Source organism: Trachurus japonicus, chromosome 18 (genome assembly GCF_045865225.1).
Source record: "Trachurus japonicus isolate A0001 chromosome 18, Traja_1.0".
Lineage (NCBI taxonomy): Eukaryota > Metazoa > Chordata > Actinopteri > Carangiformes > Carangidae > Trachurus > Trachurus japonicus.
This window is the reverse complement of record NC_140924.1, coordinates 18,777,635-18,805,042: the sequence shown is the minus strand read 5'-3', so window position 1 is coordinate 18,805,042 and position 27,408 is coordinate 18,777,635. Positions and strand designations below refer to the sequence as shown.

Here is a 27,408-nt window from a genome sequence, read left to right as displayed (position 1 = left end):
ATCAGTATAGTTCAAGGGCAGCAGGACATCACAGGACTTTTAACCATAGTGTTTGTAGTAGTTGGATCGTTTTAATATAGACACAGTTATTGCTTTCTTCTGTTGAAATACATGAATGTGGTACATTCATGTGCTAACACCATTAGAAATCCAAATCCTGAATGCAGTTGGTGCAAGTGTAAAACACAAAAAAGTAAAAATGAATCCCTCTCCCGATGCTGCGGTTCAGGCTGTGGTCCAGACCTCAGGTGTCCTCATTTTCCACCTCTCACCATGACTCTCCCATCGAGGGACGGAGCTCTCAGACCTCGGCCTACTATCAGCACTCGCAGACACCAGAAAGCTCCCTGTCATCCCAGGCCTCCTCCTGTTTCTCCTCCCGCTGGGATCGCTCACTCCAAAGGCAAACGTCTCAGACTGAAGCCTATTATCAGTGCTCACAGACTTATTCCCACAGAAAGTACCCCGAACCCCCCGCTCACCAGTCCAGCCAGGCTCCGTCATTCTGGCAGCAGGAGGTTTCTGAGACGGCAGCCTGCGTCTCCCATAGAGACAAATACACCCTGTCCCTCCAAATACCACAGAGACTGTCTGAATATCAGTGCAGGATGTAAGTAGCAAAGGAAATATTCATACTGTAGCATTATAAGGTGAAGTATTTAACGTCCTCTGAAAATGTCCCCAGGTGTTAACACAAGGGCATAATTAACTGTGTTGTGTATTTGCCCTTTAAGATATTCATATAACTTTGACTCATAGTTTAGCATTGATGTTCTTCTGCTGCTGGTCTAATGAAAAGCAGGGATTTTATAATTTGCATACTAATTTCCTTTTCTCTCTCTCATGGCTCCAGTGAAGAAATCAGGCCGTCTTTCACTCTCAGTCTTTCTCCGGACGAGAGTCCTGATGAGATATTGTTCCCCATGGTCGAACACCCAAATACTCATCAAGAGGAGCCTGGTTTGACTCGTCATGCAGTCTCATCCTGCCTTAAAATATGTGTCGAGACCGATAACAGAACATCAGTCGAAGAAGAGAGAGATGCAAAGAGGCTGAGTGTCCTCAGACATGAAGGAGAAAACCCTGGAGGTTCAGACAGTCGACTGAAGTGGCCGCGACCTCTGTCTGACCCCAGTCAAGAGGCCTCCAGAGGAGGAGGAGACGAAGGCTTATTATTTCAGCTATCAGAGTATGAAACAGTCGAAAGTGGAGAGATACATTTTCCTCCCGGTGGTTTTGTAATGAGGCAAGAGAGGAGCTGTGATGCAAGTTCACCTAAGCCAATGAGACATTTAGATGAGGAGGAGGAAGAGATGCAGCTGATAGAGGATTCAGAAAATATGACTGAGAGAGGTGCAGGATCAATGTCAGACAGAGAGCATGAGCAAATGCACAATGGAGCAAAGTCTAAAGAGAAGAGACAAACATATGCAACCCTGCCAAATGAGACAGGATCACCTGGTGAAATGGAAGGATTTCTACTGCTGGGAACCAATGAGATCAGTCCTTCACAGAGGAATTTGGACTGGGCATCTACAACAAGTAATGGGAGCAAAAGCCCCCATTGTTATTCTGAGGGTGCAAAGTCTGTGCAGAAAGATAAAGATAATGATCCAGAGTGCAGACTTAATGCACCTGAAGTCAAACATGTTGAGCATCCACCTGGCACCGAGAACAAAGAGACATCAGTGGGAGATCACACCAGCTGCCCCCAAAATATCCCAGTAGCCTTAGAAAGGGGAAACCACACGGTGAGCCCATGCCAAGCCGAAACCCCTCCGGTCTTGGATCTGATTTTGTCGGAAACAGCAGAGAAGTGCCACACCACGGCTGAAGCACTGGCCCAGGGTGAGCCCACCGAATTAATCCCAGGTGACACCACCGCTGATAACCTGTGCAGCCCCACAGAGGCAAGAGCAGATGTGATGGAGGTCGGATTTGAAGTGGAAACAGAGAACGGGACAAAGGCAGGCAGTGAAGATAAGATGGAGACTGAACAGAGCAATTGTTCCCATGTCCAGCTGAGAAACAGAGAGTATGAGACAGATTATCGAGAAGCTGTAGAGTTACCTAGACGAGACGCTGAGCCGGGAGAGAGGGAGACGGACAGAGATGAGTCAGTGATGCCACCTGTGGACAGTCAAGGTGAGGGTGCATCTACAGGTAATGGTTGAGTGATTCACTGTGATAGATCATCTTGGTTTCTATTATGTGATTAGTTCAATGCATCACTGTCATTAGTTCCCATGTTGCTATTTAAATTTCTGTTCACCATTTTAAACTATCACTGTGCCAGAGAGTAACTGAGAGGGTTGAGGAGGTAGAATCAGTTTGAGAATATCACCAAAATAGTAAAAAACAAAACAAACAACAACAAAAAACCCTGAATGCAACCTTTGTATTGATGCGATTCATTTTTTATTAACATGTAGTTTGCCCAATCGCCACTAGAGACTGCTAGAATACTTTTCTATGTTCATACTTTAACCATCTGCAGGAGTAAATGCACTCCAGCAAAACATGCCAGTACATTTTGTGTGGTCACACAAGAACTCATTAAGCCGTAAGATCTTACACAGAACGAGTCCGACCATTTAAAGGCTTGAGAGACTCGTTGGAAGTACAAAGTACTCCTGCTATGGTTGAAGTCAGAGTCCTGGGGCTGTGGTACATTAATGAGGAGGGGGTCTTTTGAGTTTTAGCTTAACAGTATTGATACAGAAAATATACCAGTACAGCATACATGTTTATGGCATTCAACATCAAATGTATACAATTACAATTATCCATTTACTTGAAGTGATACATTTAAATTTGAGACTTAATTTGCAGATGGAGGCTGGAGCACGAATCAAGTTTTTACCACTTGATTTAAAATTATCTGCATAGTTGGTTGTTTTTAGGCAAAACACAATTAGAGCTGCTTCAGAATTTCAAGTTCTGCCAAACTCTTTGCCAATAGCTGTTGGCGATCTTTTTTTTCTTCTTTTTTTTAAATCCGAGTAGCAGTGTTGATAGAGCAGTGCTGAAGAGACTCAGCACTGACAAGAGATACTGCCTGCCGGCTCACCTTACAGCTGCAGGAAGGGAGCTTCAGTCTCAATAGCTGAGGCCATGCTGAGTCAACCCTCTCACACACACATCTACGGACAATATACACAACAACAACACACACACAAGTTGTGTCATAACAAAACATCAGTTTGAGCTTAGCCAGGAGTTTATAGCGCTGGCTGACCTTGTCCTGTCACACACTGCTGAGGTCTAGCACACACACACATGCATGCATGCTTACCCAACAGAGCAGGTTCATTGATTGAGGATGTGTCTGAAAAGTGATGATCAGATAGAAACGGTCGGCCTCGCCTCCTCCCTTCCAGAGGACTCGGGCAGAGAAAGGTGTCCAACGGCAGCGTTGTCCCAAGAGAGCAGAGCACAGGGGTCAGGATTCAAAGGGCCGTGTCTCAGTGGGAACCACCAGCAGCATGACAATGTACAAGTGAGTCTCTGTGGAGCAAGGTTATAACTTTATGACTTTATTTAAAGCAGTGTTGATTGCCTCAGGTATATTTTAAGACCATTTTGTAACTTTTATGCCCTTTTTAAGTACATAATATCAGCAAGATGGAGGAGAACATGAGGAAAAGAAGTTTTATTAATTCTCTACATAGTCCACTTTGTGATTCTCACTTGCTGAGATTCGTTTACTCGTCGTTTAATACAGAAATTTGTCTTTATTTTCTCCTGTTTTTATCGGTTGCCCACTCCACCCCTGTAATCCCTGTGTGCGGAGGCATCAATGTGTACAGCCCCCAACACGCCGAAAAGTCCTGAAATTTAAATAGCTGCTTTCCAAAGGATTAGGCTTGTATTTCCCCGATGCACAGAGAAATCAATCTGGCTTGTGTGAAAAGGCGTGGTGCCGTCTGCAGTATTGCAGCAAGCTGACAAGTGATAGCTCCCTACTGAGTCGTAAAGTTATATAAAAAAAAAATAACACACACTTTTGAGTTAGAAAAAATACAGTAGTCAGTCCCTGCAAAAAGACAAAGGCAAGGAGGAAGCAGGGATTGGTGGTGTGGGAGAGCAAATAGAGAGAGAGAGAGGGGAAAGTGGGAGAAAGATGTGCAGGACTTTACTGTACAGCCACAATCAGCAGCAAACACATCAATCCATTCTCTCTCTCTCTTTCTTCCCTCCTTCACTCTCACACTCTCCTGTACCCGGTGCTGGGCGACGGGCCACGGCCTGCCTCGCCTCTCTATCTATATCCTGTAGCACAGCACCCCAGGGGTTGATGACTTTGTCAGCAAGAAAGGGGGTTTGTGTTTACAGGGAAATAAGGAAGACTCTCCTCAGGGAGCTGAATCACAGGAATCCCTACCTACGCAGCCCAACACCAACAACCGCAGCAAGGTTGTGTGCATACATAAACCCCACACACATAGTCTTTTAAAAATCCTCAGAGTACCCTGCTTCACATTTCTTACCTTGATTTCAAAGAAGACCCAAGTGCACATGTGCGAACTTTTACATAAATAGAGATGAGACTCACTGGTATGAATAATGGAGATGTTTTTAAGATGCTTGAAAGGGTACACGAAGGTGAGGTGTACTTTTCAGGGATGGGACTTAAATTTCTGTCATCTTGCTCTTTCTCACCCTTTTTTTTCTACCACCTCTCTCTTTTTTCCCCTCACCTGTCTACTTCTACACTGACCTCTATGAGATTACACCATTTCAAGATAAAGAGTGAAGTCCGCACACTGTTGTAGCTCCTCAAATGTTTATCGTAGGCTATAAGATTGATGTTTCGATCACATTGCTCCTCGTAAGGATCTATCCTATCATCAGGATCTATCCTGACAATAGATCTATGTGATTGAAACGTCGATCTTATAGCCTACAATAAACATTTGAGGAGCTACAACAGTGTGCGGACTTCACCCTTTATCTAAAAGTCTGTTTGTTTGATAGTCCGGCACCTTTAATACTTCTACTCTATCCTACTATTATACCATTTCAAACCTCATTTTGCAACTCTAACAGGGATCAATATACAGAATGTAGTCTTATACATGTGATCTGTCCACTGAACCTTTTCAAATCCAATCGAGTTGTCGAATATTCATTGTCATTCAGTCAGTCAGTGTTTTTCTTTCCATGGAAAATAGATAAACGGGAAAGAGTGCGGGTGACTGTTGAGTTTGTGTGTGTGTCTGTGATCCTGTCCCAGCTCCAGGCAGCCTTGTCAGACAAACAGTGCCTTGACTGTCTATGTCTCTGTCTGGGACACAGCGCTGAGGGCTGAATAGGTGCACCACTTCTCTCATCACATCCTTTATTTTTTCTTCTTCCTGCCTGTTTTTTCATCCCTTTCTCTTGCTCATCCACCTGCTCACCTGTTCACTTCCTCAGCTTCCATTCACCCAATCACAAACTCAGCATTATGTAACAGCTATAAACTTGGATGGGAATGATTAATTAAGGCCAGCACTCCTTTGTGTAAAAGCTAATTATGTGCAACTAGAATTTTTTTTTTTAATGTAACCCACTTTTCCAAACTGCTTTGTTATTTGTTATATTTTAAGTTTGTACTATGTAACGAAACCATCATGGAAGGAGGGAGTCTTTATCCATGGGTCTTTTTAAAGGGACAACGAGGAGTTTCTATTCGGTTATAAAAAAGTCTCACGTTAATGTGGATGAATCTCCGCTACCCACACTTGTTAATGGGCCCATTTTCGATAAATATATCGTTCTGTCTCTATCGTTATTTTGTTATTATTAGTGGTGGCGGAGATGCTGGTCGAGCCGACCAGCGTTTTTTACTTTCGGTTTCGCAACGAGTCATGAGAATAACGCAGCTGAATCGCCGTTTATGGTGGGAACTCCGACGGTTTGTGAACCTCTTTGAACCTCTGACTTTAATTCTTGATGAATGAAAACATGAGTCCGTCTTGCGCCGGTCAAAATAATTTTACGGTGCGCACGGAGGCTCATAAATGTAGTGTGAAAACGCTTCGCTTTTCCAAAACTCCTCGTTGTCCCTTTAAAGCTGCAGTCAAGTCCTTTTCTCTCTGTTTTCTCTTGTCCTCTCTAACTGCATGCTGTTCACCTTTCTGTTGCATAGACCGCTAATGGAAGCATCAGCGGGAACTCGTCAAGGATACTGCTGGTCCCAGCAAGCACTTTAGCAACTGGAAAAAACTCCTCCTCAGTTCAAGACTCGGCTTCATCTTCCACAGAACCAAACAAAAAACTGGGTAATGGCAGCCCACCCACTTTCCAAATGCACCCACACCACCGTCCTAAGATTCCCTTCCTCCCTTTGAAGAGGAAGCTTGAAGCTCTTCACCAAAATGAAGACACTCCTCCAAAAATCTGCCTTCCCAAGCGTCGTCTAAGATGGGAGCCACCTCGTCCCTCACAAGAAAAAACCAGGGAAGAAGGAGTCGGTGAGTGCGTCCCCAAAACCTCTGCCCCTGAACATCCAGCTGTTCCTCGAGACGCACAGACTCATGTCCTGAAGCAAACTCGACAAAGGCGCAGTAAGATGGAAGAAAGGCGCCATGAATCCTCCAGGAATATTTCCAAACAGCTCATCTCTGTGATCTGTAAATCATCCAAGCACAAGCAGGCCAAACGTGGGCCTGGCCGTGACACAGATGGGCCAGAAACGTCCCATGAATGGGCTAAACACGATAAGCCAATCCAATCCAAAGCTGTGTATCTGACTGAAAGCCTGACTTCAGACCCCAGAGTGAAGGATTCTGGGAAGCTGAACACAGAAGAGAAGGTACAGATGCTTGAAAATGCTGGACAGGCCAGGGCGCTGGTGCTAACCATGGTCTATCAGGATGGAACCACTCAGCTGGACCCAGAACAGGTGAGCAGAGCTGGGGGACAGGAAGACAGTATCGAAGGTACATTAGAAAAAAAATCTTAAACAAAAGTAGGGCATTTAATATACATTTTACATGTCTTCAAATTTGGATTTCTGAAGCCTCTGCTCAGAAAGTGATTCTTTCCATCACAAATATATCATAAATGATATCATACCATTTGTCAATAGATTGGATGTCTGGCTTGAGCCATTTTTTTGTGCTTTTGCTCTAGCAGCTAAACTCAGTATTCCAAATAAATATTTAGTTTTAACACTTGTAGTTGTTGGGCGTACAAGCCCAGAAAGAAGCTCGTCCCAATTGAAGAGTAGAATTTACGGTATTTAAAGCTAATATGAACACAAGTTATGTCTAATGAAACTGAAAGACTGAAATAAGCACTATACCGGCATGAGTGGCATTTAAAACTAACATGTTACAGTTAATCAAATATCACTTTACTTTTTCAGCTGTTGTAAAATGAGTGTAAATTGCTCTTCTGCCTGACTGCTTCATTAACTGTTTGCTCTGATCCTCGATATAGAAGCTCACTCCACCGGTGTGTGGCCTCCTCGTGCTAATGAAGAATGATCTGGATGGCAGCTCACCGGAGGACTCTCTAGGGCCAAACGACAATCTGGTCTACTTAAAACTAGAGCGCACACCTGCATGGGCCCAACAACACACACATCAGAGCCAGGAGCTCTTTTCTAGGTGTGTGTGTGTGTAGTATGGAGATACATTTGTGTCTTTATTATTCAATAAAAAAAAAAGTAGATTTAACCAAAAAGACATTTTCAATCAAAACAAACTTTACTTTAATCAACAACAAAAAAGAAAGTGTTTGAATGCAAAAAAAAAAATTTAAACCCCAAAAAATGCATTTGAACTCTCTTCTTTGATTAAAGTGAGTTATTATTTGATTGAAAATATATTTTTTGTTTAAATCAACTTTTTTTTGGATTGAATAATAAAGACACAAATGTATCTCCATATGTGTGTGCGTATGAGAAAAATGTTAGAGTGAATCCGATGACAAATAGTGCACATCTATTTGTGTCTTTGCAATTATCAAAAGGCTTATGCATGTTCATGCGTGATGCTGTGATGTGTGCGTGTCCTGTAGAGATTTGCTGCTGCTGATACTATCAAGATCTCAGCTGGTGGTCTGCTTTAAAGCCAAGGATTTACTTCGTACAGCTCTGCAATTTCACAAGCAAGACCTCGACTGGAAACAAGGTGTGGGACAAGTAGTCACAAACACATACATATAGTCATGCAGGTCTAATCATTTGGCCTGCGGCTGTTAAATGTTTGTAGTTTCTTCTCAGTGTTTCTTCATTGCACTGAGTGAAATCATCCTGGAGGCAAAGAGTTGTTGTGAAAAACAAGTTTGGATGTTTTTTTTAAAAGCAGAAGCTACCTCTTGAATTATGATGACACATTTCACAGGAGAAAATGAAAATCAAAGCAACGGCAGAGTGTCAGTTTTTAAACATTTGACTGTATTTCATGAAGGGCTCTTCTCTCCCTGCAGTGGTGAGCTGTCATATCCAAGACCCACAGGTGTCAGGATGGTTACTGGATCCTGCACATCACTTCTCTTGCTACCAGGATCTTCTCAACAAATACTACAAGAGACCCATCGCAACACCTGCCCTGGGTGCCAAGAAGGTTAGCTAAACTGTGACTTCATTGATCCAAGAAGGAAATAGCCGTGTTAAGATCACAAAAATCACACAGAGAACAAACCCTAGAGCTGGTTTCAGTGTGTTGAAGGACAACATGGTGGAAGTCAGTCCAGGCCATCTGTTTTAAGGACACTGTAATGAGTCAGTGCTTCACTGTCCAAGTTATCAGGCAGCTGCTGGAATATACAGTACATTCAGAAATCTGTCCTTGTAAGTTCAGAGAGGCCTCAATGATAGTTTGAGCATTTATATTTTCAAATGTCTGTTCATCCTTGAACACAAGGGAAATGTAAATCAACAAACTTGTCTACTAGAAAACAAACTCAGTGCTCAGTGCTATACGTTACCCCTCACCTACTCTCTTCTTCCATGTTTCTCACTCTGTCTCTCTCTCAGGTTTCTCAGGTCATCTCTGGTCTCTCTTCACTTTACTGGCTGAATAGGGACCTCTGCTCTAAACTACAGGTTGGCAAATGCACCCACAAACACACACACACACACACACACACAAACACACACACACACTCACTCCTATGCATGTGTACGTGCAGTACACACAGATTCCTTCACTGACTGTTTGTGTGAGCAGAGCCAGGGTCTGTGGGAGCTTTACACAGGCATGGAGCTGAACATGATTCCTGTCTTGGCAGGTGAGGACCATTTTATTCCCCTTATCAACCTTGATGCAGTGTATTTGTGGTGAGAAAAAAAATATCCCTAAATGTCCCTGACTAAATGAATAAAGCACCAGCTGTAGCTGTTCTGTCTAAGGGCAGATAAGGATGCAGCATTTCCTTGATTATACCCTTGATTTTATACAGAACATATTAAATAGAGTTGCTGCGTTAGTTCAAGCTGTGGCTGAGATATTTGCAAGATTCTGTCAGTCATCTAAATCTACTATAAATCCGAAGATTGCTGCCGCCTGAATTAACATGGATATAGCTCCGTTCTTTCATTTTAACATTCAAACCAGGTTCCTGTCGTTAACTATTCTCAGCAGTCGTCTGCTTGTGTTGTTTCAGCCATGGAGAGCCACCACATCCACGTAGACAAAGAGGCTCTAAAGAAAACTTCAGACCTGTTGGGGGTGAGACAGCACATCAGTGCATAAAAACAAACCCTGTGCTCATTTGAATATGATGTGTAGTGGATCAGTGTGATTAATAAATGGAGCATATATTTTCATATGGCGGATTGGAGTTGACAAACTTATCTCCCACAGCCAGGAGTTATCAGCACATGCCTCGTTATTAATGTTAATTTCCCACCAGAACACAACAGCGGAGCAGAAGCTGCGTATACAAATATACACTCGGCTCAGTGTGATTAAACATAGACAGGCTAACGTAATTTAATTTAGCTTGCTTTAAGTGAAACACTGTAGCAGCACAGCACTGAGATTTAAGTGGGTCAGTGCTTGAACTAGTATTCACAACAGTTTTCTATGTATATATCTTTTTTTTTTAGTAAGAAACATTTTTTTTTTTTAAATCTGTAGGCATAAATCGATCTTGAGACAATCAGAATTTCCTACTCAAAGAAAGCACACAGCGAAAGAGTGGGAGGATGTGCAAAAAAAAAACTGGTGAGTCCTCAGGAAAAAAGAGCACAAGAAGGAAAACAGAGATAGATATTCTCTTCTTTTTCTTTTTCTTTTTCTTCTTCTTCGGGGTAGGATTAGTGAGGTGGTGGGTGGACGACGTCCTCTGGGGACCTGTCCTGTTTACATGCAGATAAAAGCCAATTCTGGAGACTGCATTTGAGAGGCACACAAAGACAGACAGACAGAGAGACAGAGAGACAGACGTTGTGGACACATGCATGCTCGGAAATACACACACACACGCGCCGCGCGTTCATAATAATCAGTTTTGCGGGCAGCAGTCGTAGAGACGCACACTTTTAAACCCACTTACAACTCTCACAAGCGCCAGCAGGGGTGTTGTTGTGGAGAGAGAGAGACACAGAGAGAGAGAGTCTTGGTATCTTGTGGTGTTACTATAAATAGGATGGATGTCTTTTTCCTTCAAGAGGCTGTGCTGCAGGAAGGAGCATCACTGTCTGCCTCTGCCAGCACACACACACATACTGAGGCACTGAAGTTTTTGCAGACTGCAGCAGAGTTGTGTGTGTGCTTGTGTGTGCTTGTGTTTTCATAATATGTGCCTGTTAAGCGCAGTCACGCATGTCCCCACTCTGTCGTGTTGCATCTCTTTTCATCTGCGCCGTCAAGTTCACCTGTCTGCACACGCCGAGCCGAGGATCCCTCCTGTCTGTCTGTCAGGCTGCATCTTACAAACACGCTCACATGCTCTCTTGTCGTCTTTCTCAACCGGGGCATCGTCGAAGATTCACTCCGACAGACGCCATTTGATAAAAACCTCTTTCACCGACTGCATCGTGTGCTTTCCAGACATCAGCCTTCAGATCAGACGAGAGAAACGTCTGTAACGGCAGAATCAAACTGCAATGAAGGTGCAATGAACAATCGTAATGTGATGATCAAAATGTTGCCCTGTGATATTAGTTCCCCTGCGTTACCCGGCCTGTGTGTGTGTGTCAGACACAGCACTAAGGGGCTAGCATCCAATATTGATGAGGCAGTCTGGAGCCTGCTCTGGGCGCTGAGCAGCGAGAGAGAAAATATTTTGGAAATTGTCTGCCAGGCCCCAGACTTTTCTTTCTCCCCCTCCCTCCCTCTCTTTCCTTTTTTTCTTTTTCTCTCACTCTCTTGTCACTTTATATCCATCTCCGTGTTTATCTTTCTTTGTCCACCCTCCTCTCCCCCGTCGTTGCTCTTTCTGCCATTGCCGTCTCCTCCGCTTCTGCCCATCGTGCTTGTCAAGTTTTGTCTGTCAAACCGTCTCGCTCGTCTGACTGATGTCTGTTTGTTTCAAATGCCATTTTCTCTCAAGGTCCATCCACTCCCTCCTCTCACTCATCCCCTCTTCTTACCATCTCAGTGTTTTCCTCTCATCCTCTTCCCATCACATTTTAAGGGTTTTACAACCATTTCACTCACATTTTTCCCTGTCCCTCCTATGATCCCTGGGCTGTCACTCTTGTTTTCCCTTTCTGTCTGTTGTCTCCTGTTTCGTCACCGCACCCCAACCTCTCCCCTCCCTTTTGTTTTTCTATTCTCGTCCCCGTTTCTCTCCTCTCACTCTCTTGTTCACCTGTCAGGTCGTTAAAAGTGTTTTCTGCTTCAGTCAGACTTGTAATAATGAGCTGCTTGTGTGTGGGTGTCGACCCATTCGTTGAAATAAAACAATAAAAACTATGTTTGGACTCAGTATTGTGTGAGTAAGAGTCCGTTTAACTGTCACTGACTCAGCTCTTTTCCTCTCCTTTATGTTTCATATTTACTTTTCTTATTATGTCTGACTCTCAGGGACTCTCCTCTCTCATCAAGTGCCTTCACTCTCTTTATCAATCTCTTTTACTTTTCTTGCTTTCTCCTCTTTTACCCATCCCAGGTCCCTTCTCTCTTTTCTTTTCATAATTCATTATAGCCTCTTTTTTTCCCTCTCTACCTCTCTTCTGAACACACTTTCTTTCCCTTACAACCATTTTTGTCCTCTTCCTAGCTGTTTGACCTGAGAAGTACAGTTTGTTCCACATTTTCACTGGATTATCACAGCAGTCACTAAACCCCATGTGCGTCTCTGTCTTAAAGACTCAGTGCATCTCAGTGAAAGTGTGTATTTCTGGGGCCCGCATTGTATAATACACACTGAATGTGTATACGGGTGTGTGTTTCAGCTCATCTGGGGCTAATGCTGTTTGCCGTCTGCGTGTGATCTTAATGCGCTTGCTGTGCGACTGATGTGTGCATTAGACAGATTAACAGAGAGCTCTTTGCCTTCGGCCATTGAAAGGACTGAGAAATTAGACAAGTTCTGTCTTACATATATTAACAGTTCTGGCCCCAAATACCCAGCACAGCTTTACAGCAGGGTTCATCCTCAGGTCTGCACAAAAATGTGCTGGGTAATTTACTTATCTTGAAAAGTTTCTTCCAAACAGTCGCTCATCTGCTGCATTGTTGTTGCGTTATCCCATCAAATTGGCATAAGTAAGTACACTGCTGTCTCCTTATATTTTAATTGGCTTTTTTTTTTACTCACTGAGGGATAGACTTGCTAATCTGGAAAAAGGCTGACAGAGATATTAGATTTTGTTATGGAATAAAATGCTCCTTGCTTTTGATAACTAGCACCTGGCATGAAAGGAAACCATTAGAAACATTTAGTTTTTACAAAGATTAGATGCAAAAAATAGGAAGGGTCAATTAATCAGCTTTATTTTTTTAAATGAAGCAAGAAGTTTTATGTAAATGTCAAAGTATCATTATTAGCATTAGCCAGTTATAGTGAAATAAGCTTATTATACGCTGAACGGCTCAGGTGATCGTCGGCCACAGACGTTACACAACCAACACATATTTCTGACTCATTGGCAGAGCCTGAGACGGATGCGCCGCTCTGGTTCAATAAGTTCTAATTAGTATTTGTTGGTACATGCTCCGAATAGTACATTGGTTGAGTAACGGTCTGACTTTGACCTTTAAAAAATCAGTTAGCTTTGGTAGTCTAATTAGGCTTTTTGTATAATCTACAAAGGCCCAGTGTTGTTTACCACCGTGTTTAACTCTGTGTCTGTCTGTCTGTCTCTACCAGACCAAGATGAAGCAGTTGGAGCAGGAGGCCCACCGAGCAGCGGGGCAAATATTTCTGGTCACCAGCAGCACTCAGCTACGAACAGTGTGTACCTTTATGTGTTCATGTGCGCACGTGTCCACTCTCTTGATCCTTATCTCTGCAAATATGACATGTTCACACCGTGTTATTATATGTTTATGTGTATGTTTTCTCTTCCTGCATTTGTGTATTTTTCTATGTTTCAATGTCATGGATCCGTGGACATGGCGGATTTTCCATGTTTGCAGATTCTGTTTGAGAAGCTGCGCCTCCACGAGCGCTGTGAGAAGAAGAAACTTCCCAAGACCGTCAACAAACAGCAGCAGTCAACATCAGAAGCTGCAGTACGGCTCGGCGCGCGCAAACACATACAGACACAAACAAACACACACTGACATGTTAATTTGATCATCAAATCTCCTTTAATCTAAGAAAACCAGCTCAGTCTTCTTTGAAGTTAAATGTGAGCACTGACACGTTCAGACAGATGAAACCAGAGGCCCACACATACACACAATCACATGCACGCTCAAGTCACAATGTTGCTTTTTACTATTTGATAAACAGTTTTCAAGTACATACAAATCAATAGCTAAGTGGGTGTTCAATCAAACATAAGCAAAACAGAATAAAAAGGCAGCAAAATAAATCCAGTTACATGTTTGTGTAAGATATTTGCTGAGAATTTCCAATGATCTCTTTCATAAATAATTTCCTTTCACCCTTTGTCTCCTCTGTATTATTTTGTTGTAGTTGTTGCAGCTTCAGGACCTGCATCCTCTGCCAAAGATCATTCTTGAGTACAGACAGGTCAGCCATGATAACAACTGCTTTTCATTTAGAAACAGTTGACTTCACTCATTCAAACAGAAGTGTAAAAATATCATTATTGTTACTTCCAGGTTCACAAGATCAAGTCCACCTTTGTTGATGGGATTCTCTCATGCATGATGAACAAGGTGAGCCTACAGCTGGTTTCAGGCAGTGGAGTACCTCACATGTAAACACTTTACTGGTATATGCATTTCCCAGAAATGTGAGGACTTCTTACAAGTCTAACAAACCGGCTATTTCACAACTCTTAACTCTCTCCTCCTGCTCATCGTGGGGTTTGTGTGTTTCTCATGTTTTTCTCTCCTCCAGGCTGAAACAACAAAAACAAGAGAGTCAAACTAAAAGTTGAGAGCTCGCTGGAGGCTTCATGAACTCAAAAAATCCCCCAGCTTTTGTTTTTCTCCACTTACAGTTTGGGTTTTGCATTAATGCTTTTTAGAGCAGTGCTTGTATGGTATTGGACAAGCCCAACTTGACGGTCGTTGAACTGGCAGAGCAAAGATGTGTCTGCTTGTCTCTCCACATGGGCTCCGTCCGCCTGGTTATGGATGCGGCAGCTTGTGTTTGTCAGTCTGTGCTTACTCAACTCTGCAAATGAGTCTGCCTGGCCATCTCTAGAGCTGTTTGGCCTCTGATGGCACTGAGTCATTTTGTGGTCTCTTGGACAGTGCAGGCAACAGACCCCCCCTTAGAGCAGAGTGCTGCTGACACAAATGTGAAGTTTTTGTCATTTGTGGTTAAAGGAGACATATTATGCCCCTTTTCCACAAATTAAAGTAGTTCCCAGGTGTTTTAAAGACACGACAGTGACATGCTGTGGTCAAAATACCCCAAGGGTCAAACATCTCACAGCTTTTTTCATCCATTCAAAACAGTTCTGTTCATAATGGCTGGTTTCAGTGCCTGTCCCTTTACATGCAAATCAGCAACTTCTCACCCTGCCCTTCTACTGGTACCAGGTAGGGGTGGTATTATGCAAATTTGAAAGCTAGTTACATCACTGGAAGATGTCTGATGGAACAGCTCATAAAACCACATGGATTTCAATCTAGGGAGCTTGCAAATTACCGATTTTTTTTGCCAATTCTTGCATTTTGGGGGCCGAAAGGCAAGACAAACACCCAAATATATGTTTAAGAGCCTTCAAAAAGTAATATTTCCATAATATGTCCCCTGTAAGTATACTGGGCTGTTATTAGAGTGTAATGAGCTGCAATCATCTCATCTCAACTCAAGTCATATTTTATTTTTATAGCACATTTAAAAACAACCTCAGTTGCCCAAAGTGCTGCACAACATAAATACAGTCCAGTGCCAGCAATATAAATAACAGTGAGAAAACAACATAAATTAGGAACATAGGTCAACAATAAAAGTTGGGGCAATAAAAACAATCACTAAAATAAGATAAAAATAAATAAAAGCTATACTAATAAGATAAAAGGTCAGGTTATATACAGCAGCAGTGTGGTTGTAACCAGATGTTGAGGACAGCTGCATGACCTGCTCTGTATGACACATCTCTGGCACCGCAGTCTGCAAGCAGCTTGATCAAACTGGCGACCAGGCCGTCAGTCACGTCGCACTGTTGGTGCCTGTCGGTCCAAAAGCAGATTCAGCGTGTTGATGATGGGATGGAGGATCGCAGCTGTTGTTTTCAGGCTGCGCGGGTTGAGAATCAGCGACATGTAAACAGAACTGATCACATGGTCGACTCGCTGAAACATGTATATATTCTGTGAGGAAAATATTCAGTGACAAAATTGCCACTGTAACATGTTGGATATGTTTTTGGATATGTGTGTCTGATCCACTTATCTGTTTTGTGTCTCAGAACTACATTTCCTCCACGTGGTACCAGACCAGTGCTGTGACTGGGAGAATCTCTGCCAAACACCCAGTAAGTACTGACTGTCTGCTGCCCCTACAAATCACTCTCTGTCTTCATTTCTTTGTCTTTGTTGTTTTTTTATTATTATTTGAACTATGTTGTTGACTTGAGTGGCTGCTTCAGGCTCAGGTCGCCCTGCATGTGTTTGGCAGCAGGACGACAGTGCTGAGTTAGTGGAGCTGTCCAAGGTGCTGAACTGCAGGCTGAGCATGGCTGGAGAGTAGAGTAGCTGCATGATCCTGTTTTGTTTTTTACAGTGAAATACACTAATGAAAATAGAAAATTCTGAATGTATGTATCAGTAACAATCAGACAAATAAATAGTATATAGGATACATGCAGCTCGGTTAGATTTTTCTCAGGGAGGGTGGGATTTTGTAAATGTTCGGTGTACCTAACTATTCAATTAAAATTAAATAGCATGGTGGTTGTACTTACCACATACTGTTTGGTTTGTAAGATGCAACAACAGTAGAAGGCTTCAGTGTGTATGAAAGAGCAGGTCTTTTATAAAACCTTCAGATCATTTTTCTATCATCTTCACTCTATGATTTCTTCTTCTTTCTTTTCTCCACTCTAGTCCTTTGCAGTTCTGTCTCTTTGCCGTCATTGTACACTATTTGTTTTTGAAGAAACCCACCGCTGACTAACAATTCTTAGCATTATGTATGAAACGTGTGTGTGTTTGTGTGTGTGGTTGCAGGCAAACAACAATGACAATGTGTTTGTGTGTTTCAGTAGCTGTATTTGAAACTCAGCAGCTGAGTCTTAAAAACATGAGAATGAATAAGGTTGTGTCAGAGACACGGTGTGTCTGAATGATAGAGAGGATGTACAGTTGAACGGGCCCACTGAAATATTTATACCAGTAGTTCCTTGAGTGCACGCTCACACACACCGAGAAGAAGTGAGGCACAAGAGGAAAAGCTTAAACCTCTGGGGGGGAAAAATGTTTGTCACAGATTTCTGAATCCTGAATTCATTTTTTTCATTTTAAAATCCCTCTGTGGTTCCAGGCATCCACTCGTTTTCTGTTAAATCGATGCAGTGTGAAAGTCTACTAAGTTATTATTGTTATAAATGATTAGTATTATCTTGTAGTGATGCAGTTGTGCGTAGAAAGTTCATATTTATGCCAAAGTAAAATTAATGGAAAACAACAGTTATAATCTATTCAAAACCAACCCTGCAGTATGCCTTGGAAAGTGATCAGCAGTAATACAGATGCATGTGCAGTACAGCTAGTTGAACTTATTATTGGAGTAAAACATAAACCAACATCATTGTGCTTCATAAAAAGCAAAAAAAAAAAAAAAGCAAACTAAGTCTGAGCCCAGCTCTGCACCCCGTCCAGATCTTGATGTAATCACCATGTCATAAAATCAATCATCAGAATTTGAGTGCTGAAGTAAAACATGAGGACACTCTGCTCCAAGACACAGCGCAGAGAACATCGATTTTATTAAGCTCGTAATGACTGAAGAACCACTCATCACATTTTCCAGAAGAACTGAGGAATATCTGTTACTTTGAGGGAAATTGAAACTGTTGTGGCTACGACTGGAGCTATATGTGCAACAGCTGCGTTCAAGAAAATCACAGGGAAAATGCTGAATTCCCCCTTTTTTGTCTCTCGCTCTGTAACACACTCAGACACAATGTGCTAAAGAACACACACGTACTGTATCAACAACAGACCAATGCAAACAAACGCTTTGTCTCTTTTCTACTTGTCAGCCTTACTATCACCTGCTGCCTCTCAGCCCACCCCTCCCTCTCTCTCCCTCTCCCCAGTACGGGGCGGTCGATAGCTCATTCTGACATTACCCAGCTGTCAGGGTCCAGTGGTTCTGTCCCACACTATATATATATATACACACACAGCCATGGAGACAACTTTTCTAATCTCACTTAGCGATTTGCAACCGGTGTGAGCTACACATTGAATTGATCGGGCTGCTGCTGAATGAAATATGAGTGCTGGGCAGCTGTGATTTAACACAGCTCTGTTCCCTCTGCTTTTACACAGTTGTGGGATTTGGACGAGTACCCCATTAAAGCCTGTGGATGCTAAACGATAGAGAACACAGAAATGTCATGAGGAAAGTCAGCAGATTCAGTTCCATGCGTGGTGTTTGATTTGTTGTAGAGATGATTAGTTATGGGCCTCGGTGGCTGAACGGATAAGACACATTCCCTACACAGTGACCGCTGTGTTCCCACTTGGAAAAAGTCACTGCCCGAGAATATAGGGCAAAAATGTCCAAAATAAAACAAAAAAAATCAACAATGAAAATGAATAAACTATTGATGTGTATGTGGTGTAACCTGCTTTTCTGTGGATGCACATTGACGCAGGTCAGTGTTTTACATTGACAGCGCAAATGACTATACAGTTAATCCATATCCACATAGAATTAATAAATTAATGAATGAATGTTAAAATCACCGTAAAATTTAAACCTGTGGGTTGTGTACTTTGGTTGGACAAACTTAAAATGGAAGACATGAGAATGTTTCTCATTATTTATACATCAATACTTACATAAAGTTGAAATTGAAAGTTTTCCATTTGCGAGCATAAAACCAGTGTAAATACGACGTGAACTGATAGGGTTGTAATTTATATTTCAGCTTCTTTTTGTTATTTCACTAATACTCTATAAGCCTGAGTAGAGACTTTGAATAAACTTCACTTCGTGCGTCAGCATTTATAACCATCAGTGAGCCATCCAACCAACCAACCAACACACAGACGTACAAACAGTGTGGTTGGAAAAAATCTTAAAGATAATGACTGAAGTGATCCGCAGAGGAAGAAGTGCGTGAGTCATAATTATTAAAACTTCTGGTTTAGTTTGTTGCAGAGGATGGACGGAGACTTCTGCTGCATGATTGATTGAAATGAAAAGATAATTTCACCATTAGTGAGCCAGAGGAGAGAAGAGTCAACCCCCTTAAGTCGTTTTCTCTTTTTCTTTGAATTGAAGTTGGTATTCTAGCATATAAATTAACTTCCCTCATAATTATCTTCATCTTAATGTGGAGTGGAATGTGCCAGTAGATAATTGTAGACTCGCTTGGCGATCACTAACATGTCACATCTTATTGCTTTGAAGAGGAAATGCTGCAGTTTATACAGTAGTTTAGGTGTATAAGGCAGAAAATGCAAGTGTTCTGCCACTCAACAGTCCACACACACATATACACAGAGCGCAGTTCATACACACGCATATATTCAAATTAGGCGTGTTGCAGAGGGGTTTTGCTTTCATCTGTTGTGGGTTCAATTGGGGTGAATCCAGACTGCAGCAACAAAGGGGGAGCCTGAATTAAAGCAGGACAGCCATTAAACTGGTTCTGAGTTTAAAGCACTGCAAGAAACGAGTCTCACTGCAGAGGGAAGTGGGGCTTCTCTCCTCCGCCTCATCTGTTTTTATCTACCAAGAGCAAAACACGAGCAGACTGTGAACCTGCAGCTTCTCCTTCTCCACATACATTCACAGTTTGTGCTTCCTTTTTGTCTCCGCACCGACTATCTTTTTATTATTCCCTCCTTCTCCTCTCCTCTTTTTTTTTCTTTTTAATGGAAAGCAGGACAGGAAACATAAATATATACAAGCATACAGACATATTCAAACACATATAAACATACGCACATACATATACCAAGTCATTAGCCAAGGAAGAAATGTCAACAACAAAAAAACAATACATATACATACATATAAACATACAGTATGTACACACATACACATACATACAACCATTCGTCAAAATTCATATCATTATTGTGTAGAATTGGGAGACACGAGTTGTAACTAAAACAACTAAGAGATACAAGAAAAATAACAACACAACACACCAGCATAATCTCCTCTCTTTTCTAATTCCTCATTTCTGACCTTTTCTCATACACATTTCCACTTATTAACCCACTTAATAGAGTGATAGTGAAACCAAATGAGGGAAGTAAAACTGGACTCCCCCTCCCTCTAAACAAGCAACAACATTCAGATCACTGTGTCCTTGATGCAGTGCTCTGCTCTGCCTCGCATCTAATACATTTTTTACAGTAACTCGGTTTCATCGGCTTTTGGGCAAACGCTGCAGACATTTGGTAGCTAGATTAAATTGCCACTCGAGTTCCCCTATCTGCTGCTGCTGCTGCAGTGTATCAACCAATCAGCCACGGGCTGCTCTTAGATAAAACTGGCTTCAGTCAGCGCCGCTCCCGGGAGCAATCCCAGAGTTCAGAGGGGCAGAAACTGACAGACAGGAAACTCCCTCCACTCTGGGTCTCCAGTCAGTCACCTTGCCAGCTAATGGATGGGCTGGTTGTGTTGCTTTTGTGGCCAAGTGCCGATCCCTGTCGATGCTGAGCAGATGGATTTTGGCATGTGTGTGTGTTTTTGAGGTTGCAGCGTAAATAGAGATGATTTAGTAGTCAGTGTGCGTCTGGTTGTGTGTGTTGTGTTGTGCATCTAGCATGGATGCTTTCCAGTGTGCATGAAGACATGTATGTGTGTTTGTATGTGCTCAGTGATTACTCATTAAATTGGCACGGTGAGATTAAATTACCTCACACCAGCACACTGATTCGGTCGCCCCCCATCTGTTTAACAAGGCATTTACTCCTGTGAGACTCGCGCTCTCTGTCTCTTTGCGCGCCAGATTTACGTCGATGAAATCGCTGGGCACATTTGCAACTGCGCCTTTCATTCAATTTGTGCTCACAAACTGTTTGTAATTAGTGCCAGATGCACTGGCGTAGCAGTGTAAATCATTTGAAATAGAATTCGTCAATCCAACATTACTAATAAAGTATTGTACAGTATTGAGAGGAAACCACTTGAGTGCATCCGTAGCCATAATACTGGGTCACTAGGACAATACCAGTACCAAACTGGTACACTGATGTAATATGGACCTGCTCATGTCGACATTTTGGTGGTCAAAGTGAGACAGAGATCCTGCGCAGATGGTGAAATATGTAGAACTCATTTACAGAAGAAAGACAGTGTAACATTTAGAAAATATGCATAATCGCATATTAAGGTGAATAGTTCAATTGAATGATGAAGGTAATATTATATTACTTTAGGGAAAGAAAAGCCTCTGAATAGTCTCCCTCAGCAGGATGGTGTGAGTGTTCATTCAGCTTCAGCTCATTAACAGAATAAATGTTCACAGACACCGGCTTTGAACCAGGTCTCTCTATTTTAATGAAGTTAAGTATTCACAATCCCACCCTGCTGATAATAGGTAAACACAACCGGCTAGGTGATGATAAAATATTCACTCCGGTGTGAAACTTTCCCAAGGAGGTGAATTGATCCTCCACAAATGCATATTGAATATAGAGCCATAGGGAAGTGTTGGAGCAGTCCGGCTGTGACTCGGGTTTGATTCCCAGGTTCCCCGTGAACCAAGGTTGCATTAAGAAGATGTAAAAACCTATAGAGATATAGAGATAGTTGATCCTCTGTGGTGGCGACTCCGCATGGGAACAGTTTAAAAGCAACAAACAACAACAACTGTAGCTACTAATCTAATCTCACTGGTATAATCCTGCCATTTCAGAATAATTACTGTACTTAAAGGGATAGTTCAACATTTTGGCAAATTCTCCTATTGCTATAATCTCTATAGTCAGCAGTAGGTTTATTACCTTTAATAGTCGGTGCATGTTGTTTTGAGATTAGCGGGGCAGAGACGTGAGCTGCTCAGCAAACACAATGGAGGTGAACGGTACAGGTCCCCTGTCCCTCATCAAACTCATCAAATACACAATCCAACTCCAAAATGCTCTGGTGGACAAGTTGTGACCTGCACATTTGCCACAATATGAGATAATCATGTATAATTATGTAATAGGGCTGACCCCAAAAAATCGGAGCTTCGAAGCTTCGTTCGTTGCCATGGTAATCGATCATGAAGTCCGTGATTGTTTGTTTTTTTTTCTTCCTTTTTTCCTTTTTGACACCGGTTCTCATCGGCAATTGTTATGAGTAGGCTACTTGGCATCCTGGAAACCTGTCTGATTTTGGAGATACACAGTGTTTGTTTGCCATTATTTTCATTATTTCCGCGATAGGCAAATTTGATTGTTCAGTTATCTGCATTTTAGCTGCAGATGAAGTAGCTTAACCCAACCATCATTATTTTTTTAACCAATGCTAATCCAAAACCATGAATCCCTGGGTCAGCAGTGCCAACAGGTGCTTTCACAACAAGTGTCATTGACGGGCTCTCATGGGGTCCGAACAGACCCACTAGAGGACCAATAGGAGCCAATTGCAGGTTCATTATCAGGCAATTATTGTGTGTCCATATTAGACCATGAGGGGGCCATTAAAGGATACAAACAGCGGGTTGTTATGGAGAATAAGGAATGATGCTGTTCACAGTGTGATCGGAGGAAAGATAACACGGAAACATATCTGCATGATGGAGTGGCCCATTCAGAGTCAATGAGCCCATGAGAGCAGAACACAAGCATGTGTGTCGGTGTGTTTGGCAGTCATTGGCTCATGCATATTTTCAGGCTGTATGTGTGTGTGTGTTTGTCTGTTTTGTGTCTGACAGCCTAGGAATATTTATGTTGTTTGTGTGTATGTGTGTGTGTGTGTGTGTGTCTGTGCAACAAAGTATTTGTGTCAGCTCTGTATAATTCACGCACCTTGATGTAATTAGAGGAAGAACAACAACATCAGCTGCCATTTAATGCAGTCCGCCCTGTACAAGTGCTCGGGTGTGTCTGTTTGTGCCTTTTTCATGCTTTGTGTGTCTGTGGATGTGCTGCTATACACACACACACACCATGTGACTGCTCGCTCGCTCGCTTTGCTCTCTGTGTTTGATATCTGTAAGTGTTTGTGCTGCTCTGCTTGAACATTTGTAAGAGGCAGTTTGAGCTGTAGACAATTTAGTGGAAATAATAAATGAAATGCAAGGATAATATGAGTGTGTGTTAGTATGTGTGTGTGTGTGTGTGTGTGTGTGTGTGTGTGTGTGTGTGTGTGTGTGTGTGTGTGTGTGTGTGTGTAAATTTGTATTTGTGTGTGCACTCTCACAGCCTGACTCCCACAGTGTCCACTAATGAACTGTTTCTCTGATCCTCGTGACACAGTGAGGGTGATAATGACTCAGATGACACACAGTGCAGGGGTGGGTGGGTGGGTGTGTGTTTCTGTGTGTGTGCCCGTATGTGTGCATTTTGTTCCTATACTGTAAGTACATTGTTGTCGGTGTACATGTGCGCTGTCATATTATCTGACATGTAGCTTCTTGGCGTGAGAGTTGTGGAGTGTGCATGGTCTGGGGGTTTTGTGTGGCAGCACCTGGATTATTGAGCAACATCATCAGTTACTAGTGAAATTAAAGAAGTGTTCATGTAATTGTATTGTAATATATTAAATGTGTGCGTCTATAACAGCTTAATTATTGATTATTGGCTATATAATGTTCATGTTATTGTGCCCCCCCCCTCCCTTCTGTTGCTGCTCTCACTGCCAGGTTTTACTTCACACCAGAGCTGCATGATATAATACACAAACTCTCCTATTGCAGTTATATGTATATAGGCAGGGTTATGTTGTGTGGCATATTGTGATTGCAATTTCATTCATCATTTGTTGCTTTATTTTTTACCAAAAAAGCAATCAAACTTGATTATATTACAATACATTTCAGTGTTTCCTCCAGGATTTTTTTAAAGAGTGGCGGCAAGGGTGGTCTGATCGACGGGGGGGGGGTGCGCGCGACCGGATCGTCGACTAGTCGCTGATGACATCATTCATATTTTTCCCATCATAACTAAAATCCCAGGAGGAGGGAAATGCTCTGCAACAATCTGTATTCACTGACTGACAGCTCACGCACAGAAATTTGTCCACAGAACAGCAGCTTTATAAACAACAAACTGTAAATCAGTTTGTTTTTTTGTAACATATAGCTACAGGGGCAAAAGATAATACTGTAGCTACTGTTCATTAAACAATTAGGGAGGAAAACGACACACAGGCCTCGTCACCATCACAGTCCTGCTCAGACAGTCACAGTTTCACTCACAGTTTTTGTTTTTCCTGGTTGGTTGCTGCTGTTGTTGTTGTGCGTGACGTAAAGCTGTCGATATGAGCAGAGTTTTTTTTTTTTTTTTTTTAAATTGCCGGCAGCCCGGACACACAGCCCGCGGAAGCGGAGCTGATGGCAGCAGCTTCTCTCTCCGCCGGTCAAACATCGACCTGTCTGTAGGCTACTCGGTTTTCCACACACACAGGTCTGTCTCTAGCGCTGTATGTAGCCTATGGATGTGTCTTGTGTGCAGACGCAACTGACAAATATTTATAGACGGACAAGCAAACTTAATCATCATTTATTTTATTTTGAAAATTGACCGGATTCTCTCGCCTTTTCTGTGCCTGACTTCCTGTCTGGTACGATCTCGTTCTATCCAGCTTGACGGCGTTCATATTTTTTTCATTCAGCCACTCAGCTGTTGTTTCAAGCCGCTACTCTTGTAGCCTATGTTACATGATCAGCGAGTCGACGTCAAGCTCAAAACGTCATTGTGGAGCAGGGGACTAGTCTGTGCAACCCCTAGTGGAAAACCTGCTTTACATTGTTTTAACATTAAAAAAAAAAATTTAAAAAAATCATCATTCTGAAGGTGTGGCGGCTTTTATTTTGCCGTGGCGGTGCGCCACGATCAATTACATGTAGCGGAAACCCTGCATTTAACCTTTATGGGGGGAAAAACCCCAACAATTTGGATATTGCTCTTAACCATATTGCGATTTCGACTGTATTGTGTCAATCGTACTATATCATCACCTTTTCAACCTATAAACACTCCACTGATGCTCCTCACTTCCACACGCGCCACAGTGTGATCATCTCTTGTAAACAGTTTTGTTTATTCACTCATAAGTGAAACACTAATTTGTTTGTTAACCTGACTCAAGTGTCCTCTCCTTGTTGTAAACACTGAGCTGGTTTGTTCCAATGTTGTGTGTGTGTGTTTGAGAAAGACTGGCATTGATTATCTGTGTTGGTGTGTGTAACATGTGTACATTGAGGTTTTCATGTATATTATTGACCGATGCTGGGGAAAGGGATCGTGTGTGTGTGTGTGTGTGTGTGTGTGTGTGTGTAAACTGTACAGTCAGCAGGGAGCAGAGCAATCTGACCCTGACAAGTTTATTTATTTCAACATTTCCCATTCATCTTGTCTCTCTCCGACCACAGTGACGCACATCGTGGTCCCTCTGCATCTCCGCTGTTTAATGCTCTGACTCTCGTTATTTCCTCTTTTTGTCTCTTGGTCCTTGTCCCTCTATTTCCCCCCATGTTTCCATCTTTTAAAATGTCTTTTCCTTTCTTGACCATTTCTACCTGCACATGCTCGGCTAGATACCAGAGACTGGCACTCTCGAATAATAGGTATAAGACGTATTTATTATGGGTATAAAAAAGACGAACATGTGCACATGGATGACTTTAAACCATCTTAAAGTGAAATTCCGGCGTAAGTGTAAACCATGGTCAAACACACCGTAACACCGAGTTAGACCCCCCCTCGAGAGATCAATTTGCCCGACCGCTACATTCACGAGATCCACCAACTTCAGCAAATACCGCATTATCGCCACACACGGCGCTGTCCGGATCCACTGTCTGACCGCAACCAAAACGCCACCATTTGCCCAAAATAATGCTCAGAACTGCACCAAATGTCATCAATAGTACACACAGGGTCCCAGCACGTAGTACGAGTTGTCAAACATCTGCTAGCTTTGCCTGTTTTCTTTAGCAAGGAGATGCAACTCAACTCACCTACTTCTCCTCCGGGAGCCGCTCGTTGGTGAGGAAGCCCTGACGAGTCGATCACCGAGTGCACCGGAGTTCCGCAGCTCAATCAACAATTACCTCATGGAAATACAATCAGAGTTTTTTTTTTTTTTATCTTGCATATCACTTTATAACTATTATTATCGAGTGCTGGCCACGATATAGGCGCAAATGAGCATTTTTAAGAGCTGCGGAACTCCGGTGCACTCGGTGATCGACTCGTCAGGGCTTCCTCACCAACGAGCGGCTCCCGGAGGAGAAGTAGGTGAGTTGAGTTGCATCTCCTTGCTAAAGAAAACAGGCAAAGCTAGCAGATGTTTGACAACTCGTACTACGTGCTGGGACCCTGTGTGTACTATTGATGACATTTGGTGCAGTTCTGAGCATTATTTTGGGCAAATGGTGGCGTTTTGGTTGCGGTCAGACAGTGGATCCGGACAGCGCCGTGTGTGGCGATAATGCGGTATTTGCTGAAGTTGGTGGATCTCGTGAATGTAGCGGTCGGGCAAATTGATCTCTCGAGGGGGGGTCTAACTCGGTGTTACGGTGTGTTTGACCATGGTTTACACTTACGCCGGAATTTCACTTTAAGGTTTGATTGCATATCAAAACACAAGGCACCGCTCTCTTCACATGTCTATAACCAACAATAGATACTAAACAACAACCACCAGATAGTTCCCTTCTACAGTCTGCTTACTGTTTCCAAGTGGGGCGTCTTTAATTCGATATTGCTTAAAGGGACAACGAGGAGTTTCTATTTGGTTATAAAAAAGTCTCACGTTAAAGCAGATAACAGCGGCACAGCCGTTTCGGCTAATGCTGTGTTCAAGGCAGGCTTTTGAAACCGTAAGTTACAGCTTCAAGTCACAACTACGACTTGGTAGCGTTCCAGGTAACCCGTAGCTCGTGTTTTTACCGTCCTGTTGTCTGTGAAAGTTCCCTATAACGGCCACTCGTAACTTCCGACCCGTGAACTCGTACCAGATCGAACTGGTATGACTTCACAGGAAGGAAAAACACAAAGTACGAGTTTCCTTGAACGCACCATGAGTTAGCAGCCCCCGCCCTTGTCAGGCATCAATTGGTCCTCGTGCTACGTCACCACATTCACGCGCATCCCTTGGCTGCACACACAGCCCTTCATGCCGTTCTCTCCCCCTCATTGGATAACACTTGTATCCCACAAGGAAAATTTTCTCCTCGGGTTACAGCAGAGCAGAGTGACGGAGAGACTCGTGTTTAGGCTGAAATACTTCATGTAAGTGATTGCTGACGGAAAATAGGACTATTTAGGACTTATATTAACAAAAACATTCCACTGATATCTGCTTTAATGTGGATGAATCTATGCTACCTACACTTGTTAATGGGCCCATTTTCGATAAATATATCGTTTTGTCTCTATCGTTATTTTGTTATTATTAGTGGTGGCGGAAATGCTGGTCGAGGCGACCAGCGTTTCTTTACTTTCGGTTTCGTGGCGAGACATGAGAATCACGCCGCCGAATCGCCGTTTATGTTCGGAACTACGACGGTATGTGATCGTCTTT

At 42.6% G+C, this 27,408-nt stretch overlaps 1 protein-coding gene across 2 annotated transcripts in view; it reads left to right on the top strand.

Annotated features, from left to right (window-relative positions):
• Positions 1 to 27,408, top strand: part of poln (polymerase (DNA directed) nu) — a 62,742-nt gene that overhangs the window by 6,970 nt on the left and 28,364 nt on the right. For both annotated transcript variants that reach the window (XR_015038201.1, XM_085806245.1), the window contains exons 4-18: positions 230 to 610; positions 854 to 2,145; positions 3,381 to 3,499; positions 6,134 to 6,889; positions 7,429 to 7,598; positions 8,011 to 8,123; positions 8,422 to 8,558; positions 8,972 to 9,040; positions 9,165 to 9,225; positions 9,601 to 9,665; positions 13,258 to 13,341; positions 13,527 to 13,622; positions 14,032 to 14,088; positions 14,181 to 14,237; positions 15,947 to 16,012. Coding sequence is in view for 1 of the 2 variants with exons in the window: in XM_085806245.1 (XP_085662371.1) it covers positions 230 to 610; positions 854 to 2,145; positions 3,381 to 3,499; positions 6,134 to 6,889; positions 7,429 to 7,598; positions 8,011 to 8,123; positions 8,422 to 8,558; positions 8,972 to 9,040; positions 9,165 to 9,225; positions 9,601 to 9,665; positions 13,258 to 13,341; positions 13,527 to 13,622; positions 14,032 to 14,088; positions 14,181 to 14,237; positions 15,947 to 16,012 (3,523 nt within the window). In the remaining variant the exon portion in view is untranslated. The remainder of the gene's footprint in view (positions 1 to 229; positions 611 to 853; positions 2,146 to 3,380; positions 3,500 to 6,133; positions 6,890 to 7,428; positions 7,599 to 8,010; positions 8,124 to 8,421; positions 8,559 to 8,971; positions 9,041 to 9,164; positions 9,226 to 9,600; positions 9,666 to 13,257; positions 13,342 to 13,526; positions 13,623 to 14,031; positions 14,089 to 14,180; positions 14,238 to 15,946; positions 16,013 to 27,408) is intronic.